This window comes from Pristis pectinata, chromosome 11 (assembly GCF_009764475.1).
Source record: "Pristis pectinata isolate sPriPec2 chromosome 11, sPriPec2.1.pri, whole genome shotgun sequence".
In the NCBI taxonomy this organism is placed as follows: domain Eukaryota; kingdom Metazoa; phylum Chordata; class Chondrichthyes; order Rhinopristiformes; family Pristidae; genus Pristis; species Pristis pectinata.
Window position 1 is genome coordinate 23,693,736 of NC_067415.1, and position 21,224 is coordinate 23,714,959.

The 21,224-nt window shown below is 38.8% G+C and overlaps 1 protein-coding gene across 1 annotated transcript; it reads left to right on the top strand.

Annotated features, from left to right (window-relative positions):
- Positions 1-250: 250 nt before the first annotated feature.
- LOC127576143 (E3 ubiquitin/ISG15 ligase TRIM25-like) lies at positions 251-20,157 on the top strand. The gene is given in 7 exon segments (XM_052026530.1): positions 251-814; positions 6,529-6,624; positions 8,052-8,285; positions 8,415-8,437; positions 17,288-17,436; positions 19,696-19,778; positions 19,780-20,157. Coding segments are annotated over 7 exon segments (1,527 nt in total).
- The last annotated feature ends 1,067 nt before the right edge of the window (positions 20,158-21,224 follow it).

Genomic DNA, 21,224 nt, shown 5'->3' on the forward strand with positions numbered 1-21,224 from the left:
AAATGGAGAAAGACATCTGTAGACTACACCATTCCCTTTGGAAGAAAGTATCTGTGATATAATTTTGATATTCCATTATACATTTACACATTTCCATTTTTAAGAAATAAACCATTGCAATTTTTAAGAAAAATTCATTGAAAAATAACTGTATTTTCCCATATGTACAAGAAACCTGTGGTGAAGAGAAGTGGAATATCCCATGTGCATATAAATAGTTGATTTCTCTCCATTTTGTTATCTGATCACTATGGCTGGTTATATGAAACCTGTAGACAGTTACAAGGACAATGTTACCTGTTCCATCTGCCTGCAGATATTTACCTACCCAGTGACTCTTAACTGTAATCACAGTTTCTGCCTAAAATGCATCCAAGATCACCTGAAGCACAAGTCATCAGGTGATAATTATACATGCCCAGAATGTCGTGCTGAGTTTGTTGAAAAGCCAAGGTTGCTTAAAAATCCCAAGCTAGTTGAAAAAGTCGAAAACCTGTCAAAATGCCAGGAAAAGAAAACTGTCTGTGACTACTGCTTTGAGGAACCTGTGCCTGCTGCAATGAGCTGTATTCAGTGTGAGACTTTCTTTTGTGTTACACATCTTCGCCCACACAGTGAAAGAGCATCACTAAAGGATCACATTTTGGTTGATCCCACAGAAGCTATATCTTTGCGGAAATGTGAAGAGCACAAAGAAGTCCTTAAGCTTTATTGCAAACAAGATCATGCAAGCATTTGCAGTCTTTGCAGTATAATGGGGAAGCACAAGAATCACTTGATCTTGACTATAGAAGAATCAAAAAATGAAATCCAGGTGAGTGTGAAGTAAGTACACTTAAAAGTAATTAGACGCCCATATTCACTGTAGATTATTTGGGCTATGCAAGAGATATTTCTGAGCCAATTTATATTTTTTGTTTATGCTTAGGGAGTGGTGTTGCTGTTTAAACAAAGGTGAGGTCTTCAGGTAATTTGTCCTTATTCATCTTAAAGAGCACAATGGAGATAACATAGCATTTGGATGGAGTGAAAAGAATGAAAATTAATGAGAATTGTATTGCAGAAATGCATTTAAGGAAACTTGGCACCTCACTAGAACTGAAACAGATAAATAATTTGGCAAAATTGGATTGGACAACCATGTATTTTCAATTGTGAAAAGAGAAGTTGGGATGAGGTCAAGTTTTCATTGTGCCATGAGGTTGGTGGTAAAGATACAGGAAAAGGCCCCATAAAAGCAAATTTTTTGTAAATACTATGAACGGAAATGACTCCTTTTTTTCTCAACTGTTCAAGTGGAGAAACAATGCAGGAAGTGGAAGTTAGAAAAGTGGCAAGCAAGATAAAGAGGCAGCGGAAACAAATCAGCAAATAGGATCAAAATACAGAAAGGTGTTAAAATTAAAAATGCTGTATCTAAATGCTTGCGGCATTTGCAACACAATAGATAAATTATGATGACACAAGTAGAAGTAAATGGGTATGAACCAATTGCCATTATGGTATTGGTATTGGTTTATTATTGTCACTTGTACTGAGGTACAGTGAAAAGCTTGTCTTACAAACTGATCGTACAGGTCAATTCATTACACAGTGCAGTTACATTGAGTCAGTACAGAGTGCATTGATGTAGTACAGGTAAAAACAATAACAGTACAGAGTAAAGTGCCACAGCTACAGAGAAAGTGCAGTGCAATAAGGTGCAAGGTCACAACAAGGTAGATCGTGAGGTCATAGTCCATCTCATTGTATAAGGGAACTGTTCAATAGTCTTATCACAGTGGGGTAGAAGCCGTCCTTAAGTCTGGTGGTACGTGCCTTCAGGCTCCTGTATCTTCTACCCGATGGAAGAGGAGAGAAGAGAGAATGACCTGGGTAGGTGGGGTCTTCAATTATGCTGGCTGCTTCACCAAGACAGTGAGAAGTAAAGTCCAAGGAGGGGAGGCTGTTGTCCGTAATGCGCCGGGCTGTGTCCACAACTCTCTGCAGTTTCTTGCGGTCCTGTGCAGAGCAGTTGCCATACCAAGCCATGATACATCCAGATAGGATGCTTTCTATGGTGCATCTGTAAAAGTTGATGAGAGTCAAAGGGGACAAACTCAATTTCTTTAGCCTCCCGAGGAAGTAGAGGCACTGGTGAGCTTTCTTGGCCGTGGCTTCTGCATGATTTGACCAGGACAGGCTGTTGGTGATGTTCACGCCCAGGAACTTGAAGCTCTCAGCCCTCTCGACCTCAGCACCATTGATGTAGACAGGTGCATGTACACCGCCCCCTTTCCTGAAGTCAATGACCAGCTCTTTTGTTTTGTTGACATTGAGGGCAAGGTTGTTGTCATGACACCGTTCCACTAAGCTCTTTATCTCCTTCCTGTACTCTGACTCATCGCTGTTTGAGATACGGCCTACAACAGTGGTATCATCTGCAAACTTGTAGATGGAGTTAGAGCAGAATCTGGCCACACAGTCATAAGCGTATAGGGAGTAGAGTAGAGGGCTGAGGACACAGCCTTGTGGGGCACCAGTGTTGAGAATAATCGTGCTGGAGGTATTGCTGCCTGATTGCACTCTGCTTGTTAGAAAGTCAAGGATCCAGTTACAGAGGGAGGTGTTGAGTTGGAAATTTGGTTGCATGGTGACCAAAGCTGGGAAGATATTTAACATTTAGGAAGGATAGGCAAAAAGGAAAAAGAAGTAGTATAGTTCCTTTAATAAAGGATGAAATCAGTACAGTGGTGAGAAACCATTTTAGTTCAGCAGATTATGATGTAGAATTCCATGCAAGAGGTTGGTCAAAAAGGTTAGAGCACATGGAATGGATTTATTATTACTGATATGATTGAGAACTAGTTATTGCACAAAAAGAAAGAGTGGGAAAAACAGATCTTTCTCAGGTTGACAGGCTGTGAGGAATGACTATTGCAGGGATCAGTGCTGAACCTCAGTTATTCACAATCTATATCAATGATTTGTCTGAGGCGATCCAATATCATATTTCCAAGTTTGCTGATGATACCAAACTATTATGATATGGAGCAAGATGTAAAGAGCCTTCAAGGGCAATGGGCAAAAAGATGCTAGGTGGAATATAATGTGGAAACATGTGAAGTTATCTACTTTGGTGCACAAAACAAAAAAGCAGAAAATTACTGTAAGAGGCTAGGTAATGTTGATGTTCAAAGGGGTGTGGATAATCTTTTACTGAAATCCAACTTGCATTTACATCAAGTGATTAGCAAAACTAGTGACACGTTGGCCTTTATTATGACAGGATTTGTGTATAGGAGTAAAAATGGCTGACCTCAATGTGAAATACTTACCCTTCTCAATTCCATTCATTTGAACCTTGATAAACAAGATAACTTTCTTTTAAAAATGTAAAATAGGTCTTACTGCAGTTATATAGAGCCTTGGTGAGACTCATCTGGAGTTTTGTGTTCCATTTTGTGTCTCCCTACCACAGACTGGTAAATCTTTGCAATTCTTTACTCTGAAGAACTGTGGAGGCTCATATCATCAAGTTCACTCAAAATAGGCATCAATGGGTTTCTGGATATTAAAGGAATCAAGGGATATAGGGTTAGTGTAGGAACTGAAGGAGAAGATCAGCCATGAGATTGATGAATGACAAAGCAGGCTTGAAGGTTAGTTAACAAGGTTAGGGCAAGGGAGCAGGAGAATAAAGTACTGGCATAGATTAAGAATTGGGTTCTTGTGGATATCAGTGTGAAACATGATTGCCCTTTGCACCAATGATCTAACTGCACAGTTCTGACCTGTTCCATTTAGAATGTTGGTACTACATCAGGTTGTAACCTGCAAGGGTCTTGAATAAGATAGGTACATAGCTTAAAATATACTTCATATTTTAAAGCTTAAAAATACAGCAGGCTGTACATGTGAAATATTTATGCTTCTCAATTTTATTCATTTCAACCTTGATGAAAAAGATTACTTTCTTTAAAATATATAAAAGTCATCATCTGATGTTCTATTGAACCAATTTTGAGCTTTTTATTGTTCTTTCTTATTCACACATCTCTCAGATATCTGTTTAATGAAATAATTACACATTGCACAAATCACCATAATTGTTACAGCCAGTAAAACCACCAACAACCTCTAATATTCTATATTTAATTACATAAGGAATTATAAATTATTATCCACATCAGACTTCTCTTCAGAACACACAGTGCTGGGAATGGGTGATGGGTGGTGGTTGAGTGGGATTTTTAACATAGATGACTTTAGATTAGTGGAACTCAGCTGATCAGGCAGCATCTATGGAGGGAAATGGACAGTCGATGTTTTGGGTCCAAACCCTTCATCTGTACTCAAATGTCGATGGATAAGCTGTCTCCTGAGAGGGAGGCAGAGAGATCAAGAAGGGGGAGAGAGGTGTCAGAGATGGACCAAGTGAATTTTAGGGCAAGGTGGAAGTTGGTGGCGAAGCTAATAGAATTGACGAGTTCCGCACAGGTGCAGGAAGCGACACCATCGCAGTCTTCAATCTAGTGGAGAAAGAGTTGCAGAATGGTGCTGGTGTAGGTTTGGAACATGGACTGCTCCACGTAGCCAACAAAAAGGCAGGCATAACTGGGACCCATGCAAGTGCCCATGACCACACCTTTGGTTTGGAGAAAGTGGGATGAGCCAAAAGAGAAGTTGTTGAGGGTAAGCACAAGTTCTGTCAGAAGGAGGAGGGTGTTGGTGGAGGGGAAGTGAACATCTGGTTCACTGAGTCTATGTCAGATCCTAGCTGAGCAATTTTGTTAGTTCCATGTCCCCTTTTCTTTCTGATAGTTCTACAAATTATTCTTTTCAAGTGTTTATCCAATACCTCTTCGAAGGCACTGATTGATCTTGTTTCCAGATCATAACCATTTCCTATCTTATAAGAAGTCTTTCCTCATGTTTCCCTTATATTTTTTTGCCCAAGGTTATTGATCCAGGCATATAAACAAACAATGTTCCCAAAGACCAAGAGCCTAGGCCCTTATGCTCAGTGCCCTTTTACCCTCCTCCTTGACCTCTTTTGGTAAAGTGGTCTTGTTTTCCTGCCCTTTCCTCTTCCTGGTCTTTCTGGAAGCTCAGCAAGCTAAGAACCAAAGATCCTATGCAGATGATTCTACCCATTTGAATAAAACTGAAAAGAGTTTGATGAAATTATGCTTCCTCTTATTCAAAATCTAGCAAACAACGTGCACAGGATTTTTTTGCAGAGGTTGGTGAATCTCTGGAATTCTCTATCCTGGAGCATTGTGAAGGCTGGATCATTGGGTATCTTTAAAATGGAAACAGAAAAAAGTTTTGAAAAACCAGAGAACCAAGGGCTATGGGGCACTGGCACAGAAGAGAAATGAGGTGTTGGACAGATCAGCCATCATCATATTGAATGGTGAGGCAGGCTTCAGGGACTGAGTGGCCTACTCTTGCTCTTATTTTCTTATGTTCATGTTCTAAATCCAGATGTGAAAGTAAATTTTCATGGGCTGTTACAACATACTAGTAAGAAAATGATTATGCAAAATGAGTAAAATAGGCAGTGTTTACAGGTATGGCCATAGTTGGTAAGAAATCTGAATACTTTTCACCTCTGAGCAGACCTGAATGTAATTAAAGATCCCTAAATTGGTGCGATAAGGAGAGATTCGTTCTATCCTGGTAAGTTGTTTCTTGTGCATAGTACAAACTAATTTGGCAGAACAAGTGTCAAATCAGCATTGCATGGTCATTAATACTGCTGACTCTCTCACCTATTGTCTTGAGCTAGTATACACTGCTTATATGGATGGAGCAGTTCAATTCAATTTGGCCAAGAAGCTCAAGGTGCACTGCATTTGTGTAATTTCAGTTGTGTATGAAATTTCAGGCAAATTGGCACCCACAGTGCCAAGTAAAATAGCAGTACACATCCAATTATTGAGGCATTTTCAGTTATCTCTTGATTCCAAAGTATCAGGAGAGTTGATTTTTTAAAACTTATTTTCAATTCGTCCTACCATCATTTCCATGAGACAAGCATTATTTTTATTCTGAAGGGTAGGTGACAGCAATTGTAATGCCGAACAAGTTTGCAAGCATCAAACAACATAGCCTCAAACATTTGTCTTATGTTATTTTTTGCTGCATATACTAGAGATTTATTAAGGCTTTGAAATTAATTCATGCTTTTCCACCTAAATTGCCTTCCGCTCCTCCACTGTCAAGACTTTGAAACAATTCAAACCAGACAGTATTGTTTCTCCTTTCAATACAGTTGAGTGATATCATCAAGCATGATGGAAACTTAACTAACTGAAGATATTATAGGATGCAGTTTCCATAGCAGCTGAAGGAGCATAAACCAGGTTCTTATTACTATCAAAATGGTCTTTTGAAAATCTCTTCTATGATTGTGCACTTCATAAGGGCATCATTGTGAAGCAATTGCCCTTTGTTGAGACACAATATCATACTACTCAGGACTTGTATCACTATCAGGCTACTAATGAGTGCAATCATTAATTTCCTTTGCTTTCTTATCAGTTGACTTTCACAGAAAACATGAAACAACTTAATCTAAAGAGGACAAAAGCAGAAGAAGCTATCAAACGACTGCGGGAATTGAATTGCCATGTGCTAGTAAGTGTTTAGGTTGAAAACTAATCATTTTGGTATTTTTAATGTTATTGAAGTTTTTAAGATGAGGATAGAAGCTAATTCTTTTTTTACTGAATGAAAGGATCTACTTTGTTTAAGATTTACATTTAAATGTACAAGTAAGATAAGATAGGATTTCTTATTAGTCACATGTACATCAAAACACACAGTGAAAATACATCTTTTTGTGTAGTGTTCTAGGGGCAGCCCGCAAGTGTCACCACACCTTCCGGCGCCAACATAGCATGTCCACAACTTCCTAACCTGTAGGTCTTTGGAATGTGGGAGGAAACTGGAGCACCCAGAGGAAACCCACACAGGTGCAGGGAGAACATACAAACTCCTTACAGATAGTGGCCGGATTTGAACCCGGGTCACTGGTACTGTAAAGCGTTACGCTAACCGCTACACTACCATGCCTACATTAGAGGAACATATATAGTGGACAGGATATACAGATGGCTGTCTACCATTGAGTGTTAGAGGATCATTTGGGTGAAGAAGAAGCTTAAGAAATCACCATTAACCCTTCAGTCATGAGATATGTTATCACTTTAAAGTATGTAGAATATTTCATTGTTAAGCTCTTAATTTTATTAAAAAGTGAAAAAGAAGATATTGAATACTGGTCCAGAGAAGGTCCATTGGAACTTGGGGATGGGTAGCACAGGTTGCCTGAGACAAGACAGTTATCTGTTTCCATCAATTGTGTCACATAATTTAAGGTGACACAAGATTCTGTCTGTTGTGCCATTCTATGATGGAACTGGAACCTCAGTGGCATTGAATTTAATTTCATGAATCTTAGCACTGTGTTCCCATGGCAGGCTAATCACAATAATATGATGTGATCTTAAATGTTCCTTATAATGGACTTGTCTTGCCTTTTAATGCTGTTTTAAAATAAGTTAAAATGACTGCTGGAAGTGTTCATAATTGCAACATGGAAGACGAATCAAATCTAAAGGTAGTTAATGGAATAAGAAATGATTGACAGAACATTCTCTTCTCTACTGGACCTGGAACTTTATTGTGACTGAATAAGTGAAAGCTGCAAAACCTCAATACCAGACACTTAACTCAAAATTCAGTAGTGTGAATCCAACTGCAAAGTCAAGACTGTTTAAATTTTAAATGAACAAAATCAGATTAATCTCTGAATATTTAAATGTGCAATGCACACCATGATTGGAGTAGACTTTTATAATTCACATTTGGCAATAATGAAAGGGAAGTGTTAAATTAATTACTTTTCATAATTTTCCCTGTCCTCTACTTGTTCTTAGCCAGAAGATCAGAACTTGATTTGAAAGGACTGATCCTTGACTAAAAATATAAATATTTAAATCTGGATATTTCTGAGAAAGGAATCTAAAGTGTTTTCCTTTTTGGATTATTAATGCATGTAGGAAACATATTCTGGATATCTGGAAAAAACCATACACCATTATAAGGGAATTAAAGCACTCGTTGAAGATGATGAGCAACAGACTTTGCGGTTCATTGAAGCTGATCGACAGGCTGCCACTCTGTACATCGAAACACAGACCAAGGACTGGCTGGAAGAGCTTGATGATATAAAAAGAGTTATTCAGCACATAAACACGATTTTAAATCAAAGTGATTCCTTCAGGTTTCTAAAGGTAACTTATTTTTTAAAGAATCTGGTAGAATTGTGCATTTTTAATGCTTCAATATCAAGATATGGGCATTGTTCTTTTTCAACAGATTTGTTGGACAAAAAATTAAACTCTTCTTTGTCTTTCCTGTAGGGAGCAAACTGCAATGAATATCGGTAAGAAATTCAATACGTCAATTGGTTTTACTATATGCAGTTATAGAGGCACAATCAAAAGTCCATTTTTAACCGTGTATAATTACTTAGTAGAATAGTAAATTGTAGTATACTTAAGGTTCATACAGGCCAATCTCATCGTGGTTCTGTTGGCCATTTTTGATACACTGTATTACCTTCATATAGTCAGAGTCATAAAGGCACAGAAAGAAACTATTTGGCACATTGTGTCCAGATCAGCTCTCAGCAGAGCAACCTGGTCAATCCCATTCCTCCATTCAATCCCTGTAGTCCTGCAAGTTTATTTTCCTCAAGTATCTATTCAATTTCCTCTGATATCATTGATCATTTCTCCTTTATCACTCACATGGGCAATGAGTTGCAGGTCATTACCATGCACTGCATAAAATCATTCTTACTTTCACCCTGTACTTCTTGTCCAAAACCTTAAATCTGCATTCACTAGTCCTTGTATCCTATATATTAGCTACCATTTCTAAACTTGTCATAATGTTGTTCACTTCTATTATATGAATCCTCCATTTGTTTTACTCCACCAAAAACAAGCCCAGCTTCTCTAACCTAACCTTGGAACTAATATCCCTTGCCCACAGATACATTCTCATAAATCTCCTGAAATCCTTAAAAGCATTTTCACCTCCTTCCTAAAGTGTGATGACCAGAACTGGACACAGATTTCAACTAATAGCCTAATCAAACCTTTATAAAGATTTAGCATAACTTTGCTGCTTTTGCACATAATACCTCTGTTTATGAAGTCCATGAATAACAAGTGCAGGTGGTGGCAGCTGAGAGAGTGATAAAAGCTTATTAATTAAAGGCTGATCTGTTTGGAGGAGATGTACATAGAATGTGATGAATAAGGACAGAGGAGAGAGAAAAGAAAATGCTGGAACTGTGTAATACAAAACTCATGGCAGATGCTGAGAGTCTGAAATAAAACCAAGAATGCTGGTAATACTCAGCAGGTCTTTCGAGAGAGAACTAGTTAATATACTACAAGTTAATGATCTTACATTTGAACCGTTTATGCAAGATAGTATCTGTCACTGATGGTCAATGTTGAGTCCCATAATGTGCCTGGTTAAATGTTAAAATTACTGTTCCTTGAAGACTCACTGAATCCCACAATTTTAGTCACTCAAAACATTCATAGCCTCCACTACCAGTGCACCTTAGCTGCACAGTGTATCATCAACAAAATGCACTGCAGTTATGCACCCTAGGTTACTATGAAAGCAGTTTCCAACCCTGCAGTCTCTACCACCTAAAAAGGCATGGAATAGGAGAACACCACCACCTGCAGGATCCCCTCCAAGAATTGCACCATCCCACCAACCTGACATGGAAGTGGATCATTGATTCATCATCATTGTTGGGTCTAAATCCTGGAGTGACCTAACCGACAGCATCGTTCAAGTCAAGTTCAAGTTTATTGCCACAGGCATACATGCATAGGGTGTAACTACCATGAAAATTAGTTTTTTCCAGCAGCAGCACAGTACATTACAAACATGACAAAGACAAGTTAACAAACTAAAATTAACAGAAATTACACATAACTTACATGACAAAATAAACATAACAACACTGAGAGAGACAGAGACAGAGAGACCGAGGTAGTATTAGGGTTTTTCAAGTCAGTTCAAGAACCTGATGGCAGTGGGGAAGAAGCTATTGTTGAATCTTGAGGTGTAGGTCTTCAGGCTCCTGTACCTTCTGCCTGGTGGCAGCATCGAGAAGAGGGCATAGCCTGGATGGTGGTTGTTCCTGAGATGTCACCTCTTGTAGATGTCTTTGATGTTGGGGAGAGCTGTACCTGTGATAGAAATGACTGAGTCCACTACTCTCTGGAGCCTCTTGTGTTCCTGTGCATTGGAGTTTCCAGACCAGGCTGTGATACAACCAGTGAAAATGCTTTCCACTGTACATCTGTGGAAGGTTGTCAGAGTCTTCGATGGCATGCCAAATCTCCTTAAACTTCTAAGAAAATAGAGATGTTGGCACACCTTCTTCATGGTTGTAGCTGTGTGTTGGGCCCAGGATAGGTCTAGGACAGGTAGAAGTACCTACACTAGAAGGACTGCAAAAGTTTAAGTTGACTCACTTCCATTTTCTCAAGGGCAACCAGTGGATTAGCAACAAATGGTAGATTTGCCATTGATGCCGACATCCCAAAAATAGGATAAAGAAAAAAGCCTCCACTAACCTATCATCTTTTAACTTTCTCTCATAATTGGCCCTGCTGACTCACTATTTCATCAACCTGTGAACAGTTCATCCCCCAAGCCACTGATCACCACCACCCCCCCCCCCCGCCCCCAACCCAACACCAATTTCCACCCAACCCTCTCAACTCTTTGCTTCCCAGCTGTGGCCTTCCCAGCCAACAGCCAACCAGATGTTCAATCTTGCAGGTTATCAGCTAGATATTGGAGGGGGGGTGGTGGTGATCAGTGGCTGGGGGGATGAACTGTTCACAGGTTGATGAAATAGTGAGTCAGCAGGGCCAATTATGAGAGAAAGTTAAAAGATGATAGGTCAGCGGAGGCTTTTTTTGTTCTTTATCCTATTTTTGGGATGTTGGCATCAATAGCAAATCCACCGTTTGTTGCTAATCGGCTGGTTGCCCTTGAGAAAATGGAAGTGAGTCAACTTAAACTTCTACCTGTCCTGGACCTATCCTGGGCCCAACACACAGCTACAACCATGAAGAAGGTGTGCCAACGTCTCTATTTTCTTAGAAGTTTAAGGAGATTTGGCATGCCATCGAAGACTCTGACAACCTTCCACAGATGTACAGTGGAAAGCATTTTCACTGGTTGTATCACAGCCTGGTCTGGAAACTCCAATGCACAGGAACACAAGAGGCTCCAGAGAGTAGTGGACTCAGTCATTTCTATCACAGGTACAGCTCTCCCCAACATCAAGACATCTACAAGAGGTGACATCTCAGGAACCACCACCATCCAGGCTATGCCCTCCTTCTCGATGCTGCCACCAGGCAGAAGGTACAGGAGCCTGAAGACCTACACCTCAAGATTCAACAATAGCTTCTTCCCCACTGCCATCAGGTTCTTGAACGGACTTGAAAAACCCTAACACTACCTCAAACTATATTTCTTTCTCTCTCTCTCAATTTGTACTAGTGTTATGTTTATTTTGTCATGTAAGTTATGTGTAATTTCTGTTAATTTTAGTTTGTTAACTTGTCTTTGTCATGTTTGTCAATAATGGAAGCAAAGTAAAATTGAGACCTAATTAAAACTCCAAAAATATTTATGCTTGCAAAAGCAAAGATCATAAATTTCACAGTAAATGTTTGTTGCTGTCCAAGTTGCAAAATGAGTTGCATTAATACTCAGGAGCCAGAGTTGGTATAAGGTATGGATATTAAAGTGACTATAATTGGCATTCATTTTGAATGTAATGTACTGTATATTTGTCAAGGCCAGTTGAATGGTACAGCAAACCACACTTCTATTTTAGACAATAATCATCAATATAACTTTATATATGTGGTATTTAAGGTTGTTTATTGTTATTATTTTAAATTGGTATTTAAAAATTGTGTTTATCTGTGACTGTTTTAAAAATTTTAGCTGCTTGGAACTATTACCTATTTTGGAGCAACTTGGCTCAGTGGCAGTGTTCCCAACTCCAGGTCAGTTAGATTTTATCTCATGATCAATGGCGACACAGTAGTGCAGGGCCGAGTGAGTGCCCCACTTCTGAAGGTGCTACACACCTCTACATACATGCATAGTAAAGACTCCATGTTAACAGTTGAAACAAAACAATTCTGCAAGTTCCTTTGCACTCACACTCAATGTCAGCAAGACCAAGAAATTGATTGTGGTCTTCAGAAAGGGGAACTTGGGAGAACGCACACCAGTCTTCATTGAGGGCTCAGCAGTGGAAAGGATGAGCATCTTAAAGTTCCTGGGTGTCAACATCTCAGAAGATCCATCTTGGGTCCAACATATTGATGCAATCACGAAGAAGGCACACCAGCGGCTCTACTTCATTAGGAGTTTGAGGAGATTTGATATGTCACCAAAGACTCTTGCAAATTTCTACAGATGTACAGTGGAGAGCAATTGACTGGTTGCATCACCACCTGGTATGGAGGCTTCCAATGTGCAGGATCAAAAGAGGCTGCAGAGGCTTGTAGACTCAGCCAGCTTCATCATGGGCACAATCCTCCCCACCATTGAGAACATCTTCAAGAGGTGGTGCCTCAAGAAAGGCAGCATCCACCATTAAGGACCCTCACCATGTTACTGCCATCGGAGAGGAGGTACAGGGTGCCTGAAGACCAACACTCAATATTTCAGGACCAGCTTCTTCCCCTCCGCCATGATTTCCAAACAGTCCATGAACACTACCTCATTATTCCTCTTTTGCACTATTTGTTTATTTTTGTAACGCAGTAATTTTTATGTCTTACTCTGTACTGCTGCCACAAAACAACAAATTTCACATGTCAGTGATAATAACCTGATTCTGATTCAAATTTCCTAGATCAAACAACCCTAGCTGAAACAACAGGGTATAATTTTATATTGCAGAAACATGTTAAAAATTAAAAGAAGAATTAAAATATTAATTTTTCTAGTTTTAAAATAAAATTAATGAAAACAATTAAACAACCTTTAATAAAACAAAAGTTAGAACATTAAACAAGCAACAGAATTCAAAACGCAGAACTTATCTTTTTCTTCTTTCTCACGACTTTTACAATCCCCATTGAAATCAGTGTCAATGATCCTGCTCCAGGTGTAACAAGACACTGGACAAGAGAGCAGATCTCCCAAAATAAACGCCAAGATTGTGCTCTGCTGCTGAACACCCTTGCAAAATGGTTTATGAGTTTTGGCCAGTAAGGTTAGGACTTGAACGTTTCTGTTCACATTTGTATGGGACTCTTGTACTGACACTTAAGTGTGAAATGCCAGTGTTTCCACTCGTAACTGCCAGTATATACCGGAAAATCTAGGGCAATATTTTGATTTGAGAGAAAAAAAACTTGCGATTCTGATAATAATTATTTGGATGATACTTACTGAATCCTTCCCTAAAAATTCAAATTTACAATGACCGTCATCCAGAAATGTTGAGAAGCCATTCATCCTCGCCCACTGCCATGTCTTTCAGAATCATTCAAACTTTGAATTTAAGATCTAATTTTAGAACCTTCATATCTAAACATAAATGTTGAACAAGTTAGGACATACTTTTCATCAATGTACACACTTAGAAACTAACATCATAAACCATACCTTTTCCATATGAAATATTGAAGAAAATGTGGAAGGCTAGACATGCATCTGGAAAGAAGTTGGAGGATCTTCTTTTCATGCGTCTTGAGTGCGATGAGCCTATAATCTTATCTTGGACAGAAAGGTGGGACAGAGAGATTGTGTAGTCTTTAAGCATCTCTACAAAATTTAGATGAGATGCCTTTCCATATTAATTTAAGCAAAAAATTAAATTGTTGTCTGAAGAAAGACAAATCAATTGAAAAATAAAATCATTAAGAGTATGTCATGTCAATCCAGTCAACCACAAAAATAAAATAAATGATCTTTTTGAATTCTTTTAGGTGGAACTGAGTATATTTCATTGGGATGCAACATGATTCTCCCCTTAATAGTAGCATTACTATAGTTTCAAAGAAGAGGGATTGACCCAAACCATCTATCATAAAATAAAAAAAACTGATAAATTAAAACTAAATTAAAATGATATGGTTTTACCAAATCAAGAAACTAATTGACTACAGCTCTGCCTTCAATACAATAATCCCAAGAAAGCTTGTCACCAAACTCCGAGACCTAGGACTCAGCACCTCCCTCTGTAACTGGATCCTTGACTTTCTAACAAACAGACCGCAATCAGTGAGGATAGACAGCAATACCTCAGGCACGATTATTCTCAACACTGGTGCCCCACAAGGCTGTGTCCTCAGCCCTCTACTCTACTCCCTATACACTCATGACTGTGTGGCCAGATTCTGCTCTAACTCCATCTACAAGTTTGCAGATGATACCACTGTTGTAGGCCGTATCTCAAACAGCGATGAGGCAGAGTACAGGAAGGAGATAGAGAGCTTAGTGGAATGGTGTCATGACAACAACCTTGCCCTCAATGTCAACAAAACAAAAGAGCTGGTCATTGACTTCAGGAAAAGGGACAGTGTACATGCACCTGTCTACATCAATGGTGCTGAGGTCGAGAGGGTTGAGAACTTCAAGTTCCTGGGAGTGAACATTACCAACAGCCCGTCCTGGTCAAATCACGTAGATGCCACGGCCAAGAAAGCTCACCAGTGCCTCCACTTCCTCAGGAGGCTAAAGAAATTGAGTTTGTCCCCTTTGACTCATCAACTTTTACAGATGTACCATAGAAAGCATCCTATCTGGATGTATCACGGCTTGGTATGGCAACTGCTCTGCGCAGGACTGCAAGAAACTGCAGAGAGTTGTGGACACAGCCAGTGCATCATGGACACCAGCCTCCCCTCCTTGGACTCCGTCTTTACCTCTCGTTGTCTTGGTGAAGCAGCCAGCATAATCAAAGATGCCACCCAGCCGGGACATTCTCCTCTTCTCTCCTCTTCCATCGGGTAGAAGATACAGGAGCCTGAGGGCATGTACCACCAGACTTAAGGACAGCTTCTACCCCACTGTGATAAGACATTTAGATGGTTCCATTATACAATGAGATGAACTATGACCTCACGATCTACCTTGTTGTGACCTTGCACCTTATTGCACTGCACTTTCTCTGTAGCTGTGACACTTTACTCTATATTGTTATGGTTTTTACCTGTACTACCATCAATGCACTCTGTACTAACTCAATGTAACTGCAACTGTGTAATGAATTGACCTGTACAACCGGTACTCAAGACAAGTTTTTCACTGTAGCTCAGTACAAGTGACAATAATAAACCAAGTACCAATAATTGCTTAAATATTTACTAATGAACTACTGATCTGATGCTCTAGTTAGATCAACAAGCTCATAAACAATACTGTTCAATAGTCTCAAAGTAGGTGAATGGGAAAGACAGAAAGTAGGCCTTTTTTTGCAGTGAAATTCATACAAGTGTCTTCCTTTAAATGAACAGGTTTGATTGCCCATCCATGTTATTTTAAGTTAAAAACATGGTGAAAATAAACTATTTTACAATAGGCCCATGAATATATAGGGCTAAGTATCCATCATCCTCAATTAAAAGGAAAAGGATTCAGGAGTGATCATGTACTAAAAATCATCTGGTCAATGTGGAGCACTTTTAAATAATGCATTCACAGCTAGTATTCTCAGACAGCAATGGTTCACACTGTCTGGCTCCTGTCTGTCTGGGATAGAGCTCTGTTTGTGCATGGTTACACACGTGCCAAGCTCTCTCCCAGCTGTTAAATTTTTAATTGTTTAGGCAGAGTGGATATCGGCATCTGTATAGTCCAATTCATGAATATTAATTGTAGAAGTCCCACGTGTATTCTTTAAACCTTGTTTGACACTATGCTGGGTGTACATGCCATATGGTATCAAACTGAAGTGGTCTGAGACTACCCCCTGCAGGAAGTCTCTACACCACTTTCTTGTGAGACAGATTGGGCTTGGACTAGATTTATTTCATGACCTTAGTATGATATGGAGCAGAAATTGTTTCTCAACAAAAGCTAAGTTATAATACACTGAGACAAATCAGGTGTTGGGGCTGTATCTGGAAGAAATCAAATGAAAATCAGGACAAGTTTTACTAGCATGTCCAGATTAATAGTGAGGCTCATATTTTAGACCATTGCAAATTATTTCAGATAGCTAATCTCAAAAAGGGCATAGACCCACCAGCAGCAATACAAGGAAGTGATCAGGATAATCACAGATCCTAATGTACAGACGCCATTCCTGGCACCTGGTTTAGGGACTATGTCTGCCATTGGATAACATTGGATTTTATCTTACCTTATCTTAAACCCTCAGTTTCTCCAGGATCCATGACAATGGCCTTGAGCAGGGACAATTTGTATAAAATACATCAGGATGCAATAATCTGCAAAAGATCTTCTTTAGGCTACATGATAGTTTGAGGCCTGTAAAACTTCTGCTTCAGCTTCTCAGTGGTATACCTTACTAAGGGCCCACTGGCTCCACGTGTTCCCCCCCCCCCCCCCCCTTTAGATCTAGTTCCTGGTTTTGCAATAGTACTCCTCTATTTCAAGCAACCTACCTGTGGGGAAAATAATACCCTCTTTCATCTGGGCAAACAATATATGTATCATCTGCATGATGAAGTTTTGCATACTTCCAAAGATGAGTCAGCTACTTTTCCATACACAGATTGATCGAGGGAGCTGTCTGGTAGCAATGGCACCATATGGGGTCTGTATAATTGGACTCACATTCTATACACCCAGATAGAAACCAGACATGTAGATGTAATAAGGTTTGAAAGTTAAATAAAGTACCAACTGCCATTTGAAACTGTTACTGCTTCTAAGTAAGAGGCCTGACCTGAGTAACAGGGGCCCTCCATCCAGCATCTGTTTCATAATGGGTAATGAGCAGCTGCATGTCTGTTCGTATACAAGGGCTTATTGTAAGTTTTGCATCATAACAATCCTAGCACACACCTGGTGCACAGGCTTCTGGTATCTCAAACTTATCTTTACTGTATTGTATGTAACTTGCACACTGGGGTATTTGGTGAGTTCAGTGGCATTCAATTCCCTAGTGTTTACTTTCACCTCTTTTTGCTTTAAAGTCTGTTTCTATGGTCAGTGTTGTAACATATTATTTATTTTTTTGTAGCATTAATTATTTGCTAAATAAACAGATGCCGGACATTCATGATAATGTGATTGATGATGGCAAGCTTTCTTCTTTGATCAAGTCAATCGGCAAATTCGCCAACAGTTTGTCCAAGAATGACATGTCAGTCAGAAAAGCTCTCCTGGCATGTAAGTCTAAAGCATTTTCATTTACAGCAGGGGAAAATTCCTAATTCTTAAATAATTTAAAATCTATATTCCTGTAATGTGATATTAAAGGAAATTAAATGTAAATACAATAATGAAAGTGAAGTACTGTGGAAGGTTTCTGTTCTGAATATCTGCAATCTCAAGTCATGACTTCTGAACTTCATAAAACAAATGGCTCCTCCAAAAATATTCAGATGTTCACAAATCCAAAAATTAAATTCAATGAAATTTAGATAGCTTCATGATATTTATAAAAACATAATATAGCCTCAAAATAACATTTAAAAATTTACAACAGGTATGGAAAATAAAACAATGTTCTCTGATTGGGATTTTTTCCATTATCCAAACACTTCTCTGCCTCAATAAATCTGGACTTATGATCTTTTATTGCATTTAATATAAAAAAATGAGTTTCTTGTGCTGAGAGTTAAGGTTCAACAGGTGGACAAGGGGAATTCCTATAGATAGGCAATTATGTCATTTTTCAATGAAGGACTATGTGTTCTTGTTTCAGTTTAAACCTTTGTGTATAGTACAATATTTCACAGTAAAGAAAAATTTCAGCAATAAGTTACCAGTGCTGCAGGAATAGATCATTCATCATATACAATTGCTTTGCATTATCACAAGATGTTTGGAGGTTTTACACCTTTCCTCAACTAATAATAGGACCTCTGTTCATCAATATTGAAGATACATCTCTTATTGTGTGTCAATCCCTTTGCATATGCTTTCAGATCTGTCAGTAACATTCACAGCTTGCTTGTAGGAGATATATGCAATGACAAAGTGAGAACTATATGTGAATGTTCCCCATCTGTCTCTAGGAAGGTCTTGGCTCTCCATTTCTCTGAGACTGAAATAGCAAACTCCCCAACTAGAAAGTAGTGATGGAGAAGCATGCAGTAAGGGAAGAAAAGTCGTGGTCCTCATCTTTGATTCATCACTGACACTTAGCTGATACCATATCTTGGATAAACAAGAATTTTTGTCAACTCTAATGCAATTGCTGTACCTGTTTTCTTAGGATACCCGAGAAGTTCAAAAGTTGGTCTATCTTAATCCACCAATTCCTTCATCTGAGGAAGAGTCTTTGACCTGAAATATTAAATCAGTTTCTCTTTTCAAAAATGCAGAGTGCTTCCAGAATTTTCTGTTTTTATTTCATCCATTTTCCCTCTTTACCTCGATCTGTGTGATCAGCTCATCTTGTCTCGATGCAAGATCTTGAGCCAAAAAGTTGACCATCCCTCTCCTTCACAGATGCTGCTTGACTCATTGAGTTCCTCCAGCAGTTTATTTTTTGCTCCAGATTACAGCATCTGCAGGCTCTTGTTTATTCCGATCAGCAAGTCTGTTTGTTTGCATTCCAGCACATTGATTTCCTCTGCCCTCCTCTCACATTTACCAACACACTTATTTATATCTTTTTCACCTCCAAACTTAGTTAGGGTGGAAGAAATTTACACTTTGAAAATTGTAAAACTCTTCCAAAGTTCTGTCATCTGTACTCTATTCATAACTAAGATCTTGATCCTCTGTCACCCTTTCTAACACTCCTTGACTCACTATGCTCAGTTTGTCAAGTTCCAAATCCCTTATTCCAGTTGCCCATGTCCTCCAAGGTCTTGTTATTTCCTGCATCCACAAATTCCTTCATCCTGAACTAGATTCATTTGCCATATAGTCCAGATTGTAGCATCTTTTGTCTTAATTTGTATCATTTCTCACCTAACCTATTGACCCCCCCCCCCCCCCCCCAAATCTAGCTTGTCCTTTGGCTCAGAGACTTTACCTATCATAGCATCACTCTCTGGAGCTCTTTCCCTAAACAGTATCTTTCTCTTCTTCAATAGTATATTGAAGATCTTATTTTATTATGTCTTTACTTACCATCCTTAATCAGGATTGCTCAATGTTTTGCATTTTTGCTTCTGTGATCCTAGTAAAGTTAAGACATTGCTTTTATAGAATTCTGCTGAAGAATGGAACTGCACCATACTATATTTTAATGAACGATTGAAATAGTGATGACAAGAACAGGATGAACAAGAATTATAGTATGTTATAGTGTTGTTGAATATGTTTGTTTTTAGAGATTTAGTTTGGATAATCTTTTATTTTCTTCAAACTACAGATGCAACCACTATTACTTTTGACCCTGTAACTGCAAATGAAAACATTATTCTTTCAGAAGACCGAACAATCGTACGCTACACGGATGAAATTATAAAGGCTCCATACAGCCCAAACGATTTGATGACACTTTATATGTGCTTGGCTCTCAGGGTTTTACATTTGGTAATCATTATTGGGAGGGTGGTAGTGAAGGGCAAGACTGATTGGGAGATAGGGGTAGCTTATTCATCTATACCAAGGAAAGGAAAATGTTGGTTGGGTCGAAACAATGTGTCCTGGTCTTTGGAATGCAGCAGTGACCAATATACTGCATGGCATAATAGCGTACCATTAAAAGTTACTGCCAAGGGAAAACTGAACTGGGTTGGAGTTTACTTGAATTATACAGGGGGAATGCTCGTATTTTATGATGCTGAGAAAATGGCCGTTTTAGTTTCCTTTTATCATAAATTTACAGAAGCACTTTACCCCATTCTAAATCCCTGCAACAACAAAGGTGGAAATTTTGCACCTCTTACTGTTCTACAATTGAAGGAATTGGCCATATTTAGGCAATAATTGTTGTTTCAAAAATCAGATTATGTAATTTCCAAGGAAAAATAAAAGAAATGCTTAAGTATGCTCATTTGCAACCTAATTCACTGAGCAGGTAACCCATGGAATTGCTGGTTTTATATTCTATAATACATTAGTTTATAGAAAAGTAAAGTTGGGCAGGGTGCAAGGCTGGTTCTGGAACCTATCCTGTGAATTGGGTTAAAATTTACCTCTCAATAGTTCAGATTGCTTCACTTTTGGTAAGCTGCATTGAATTCCCTGCACTGAAACTTAAGAACACTGGAATGTATAGTTATTTTGAGCTGTCATCACTGGGTTTCTACTATGATCTCAGAGAAGCAATATCGAATTAATCTCAATTTGCTCAAGATTATTATATGTAAACCTTGAAAGCATTGTTGCTGATATTATAACAAGAAAGTAAACCATACTTATACAACATTTTTCTATTAGCTATATAGATGCTGTTTTATAAAGGATTAGCAGGATTTGACTGTAGCGCAATGGAATTAATGTGCACTAATGCAAAGAATTAGTATAGAAATAATGAGCCTGGTTATTATGGTTCTGTTGATCTCTTACATTTGAGAGAGGAACAATACAGGAACCAATTACTGTACTTATTACAAGAAATAATCCCAGTTTATTTTGACCTTTCACTATAGCATGAGAGCAGATGCATTGAATTATTATTTCCATCAATCTTTTCTTTCTCTTCAGCATTCTTCCATTTCCATTTGTCCTGAAGGCAAAGACTCCATGTGGGATATGATTTCACATTTCCCATTGCCCTCTGTTACTTAATCCACATAGCCTTTCAGTAAGCCTTGGTGTTGAGCCCCACATGCTATTTCACTGCTGGATACAGCATAGCCAAGCCAGATCCCTGACACTAGTTACTTGCACATGAATCTAAAATCATTGGAGGGTGATCAAAACAGATTTTCCTCCATAACAGACTATACTGGGGTTAATTCATCTGCTCTGACAGCAGACTGACTGAGGAAAATCAGAACCCAAGAAGAACTCCAAAGGGCAGAAAAAAATCTATGGCGTTGTACCATAGC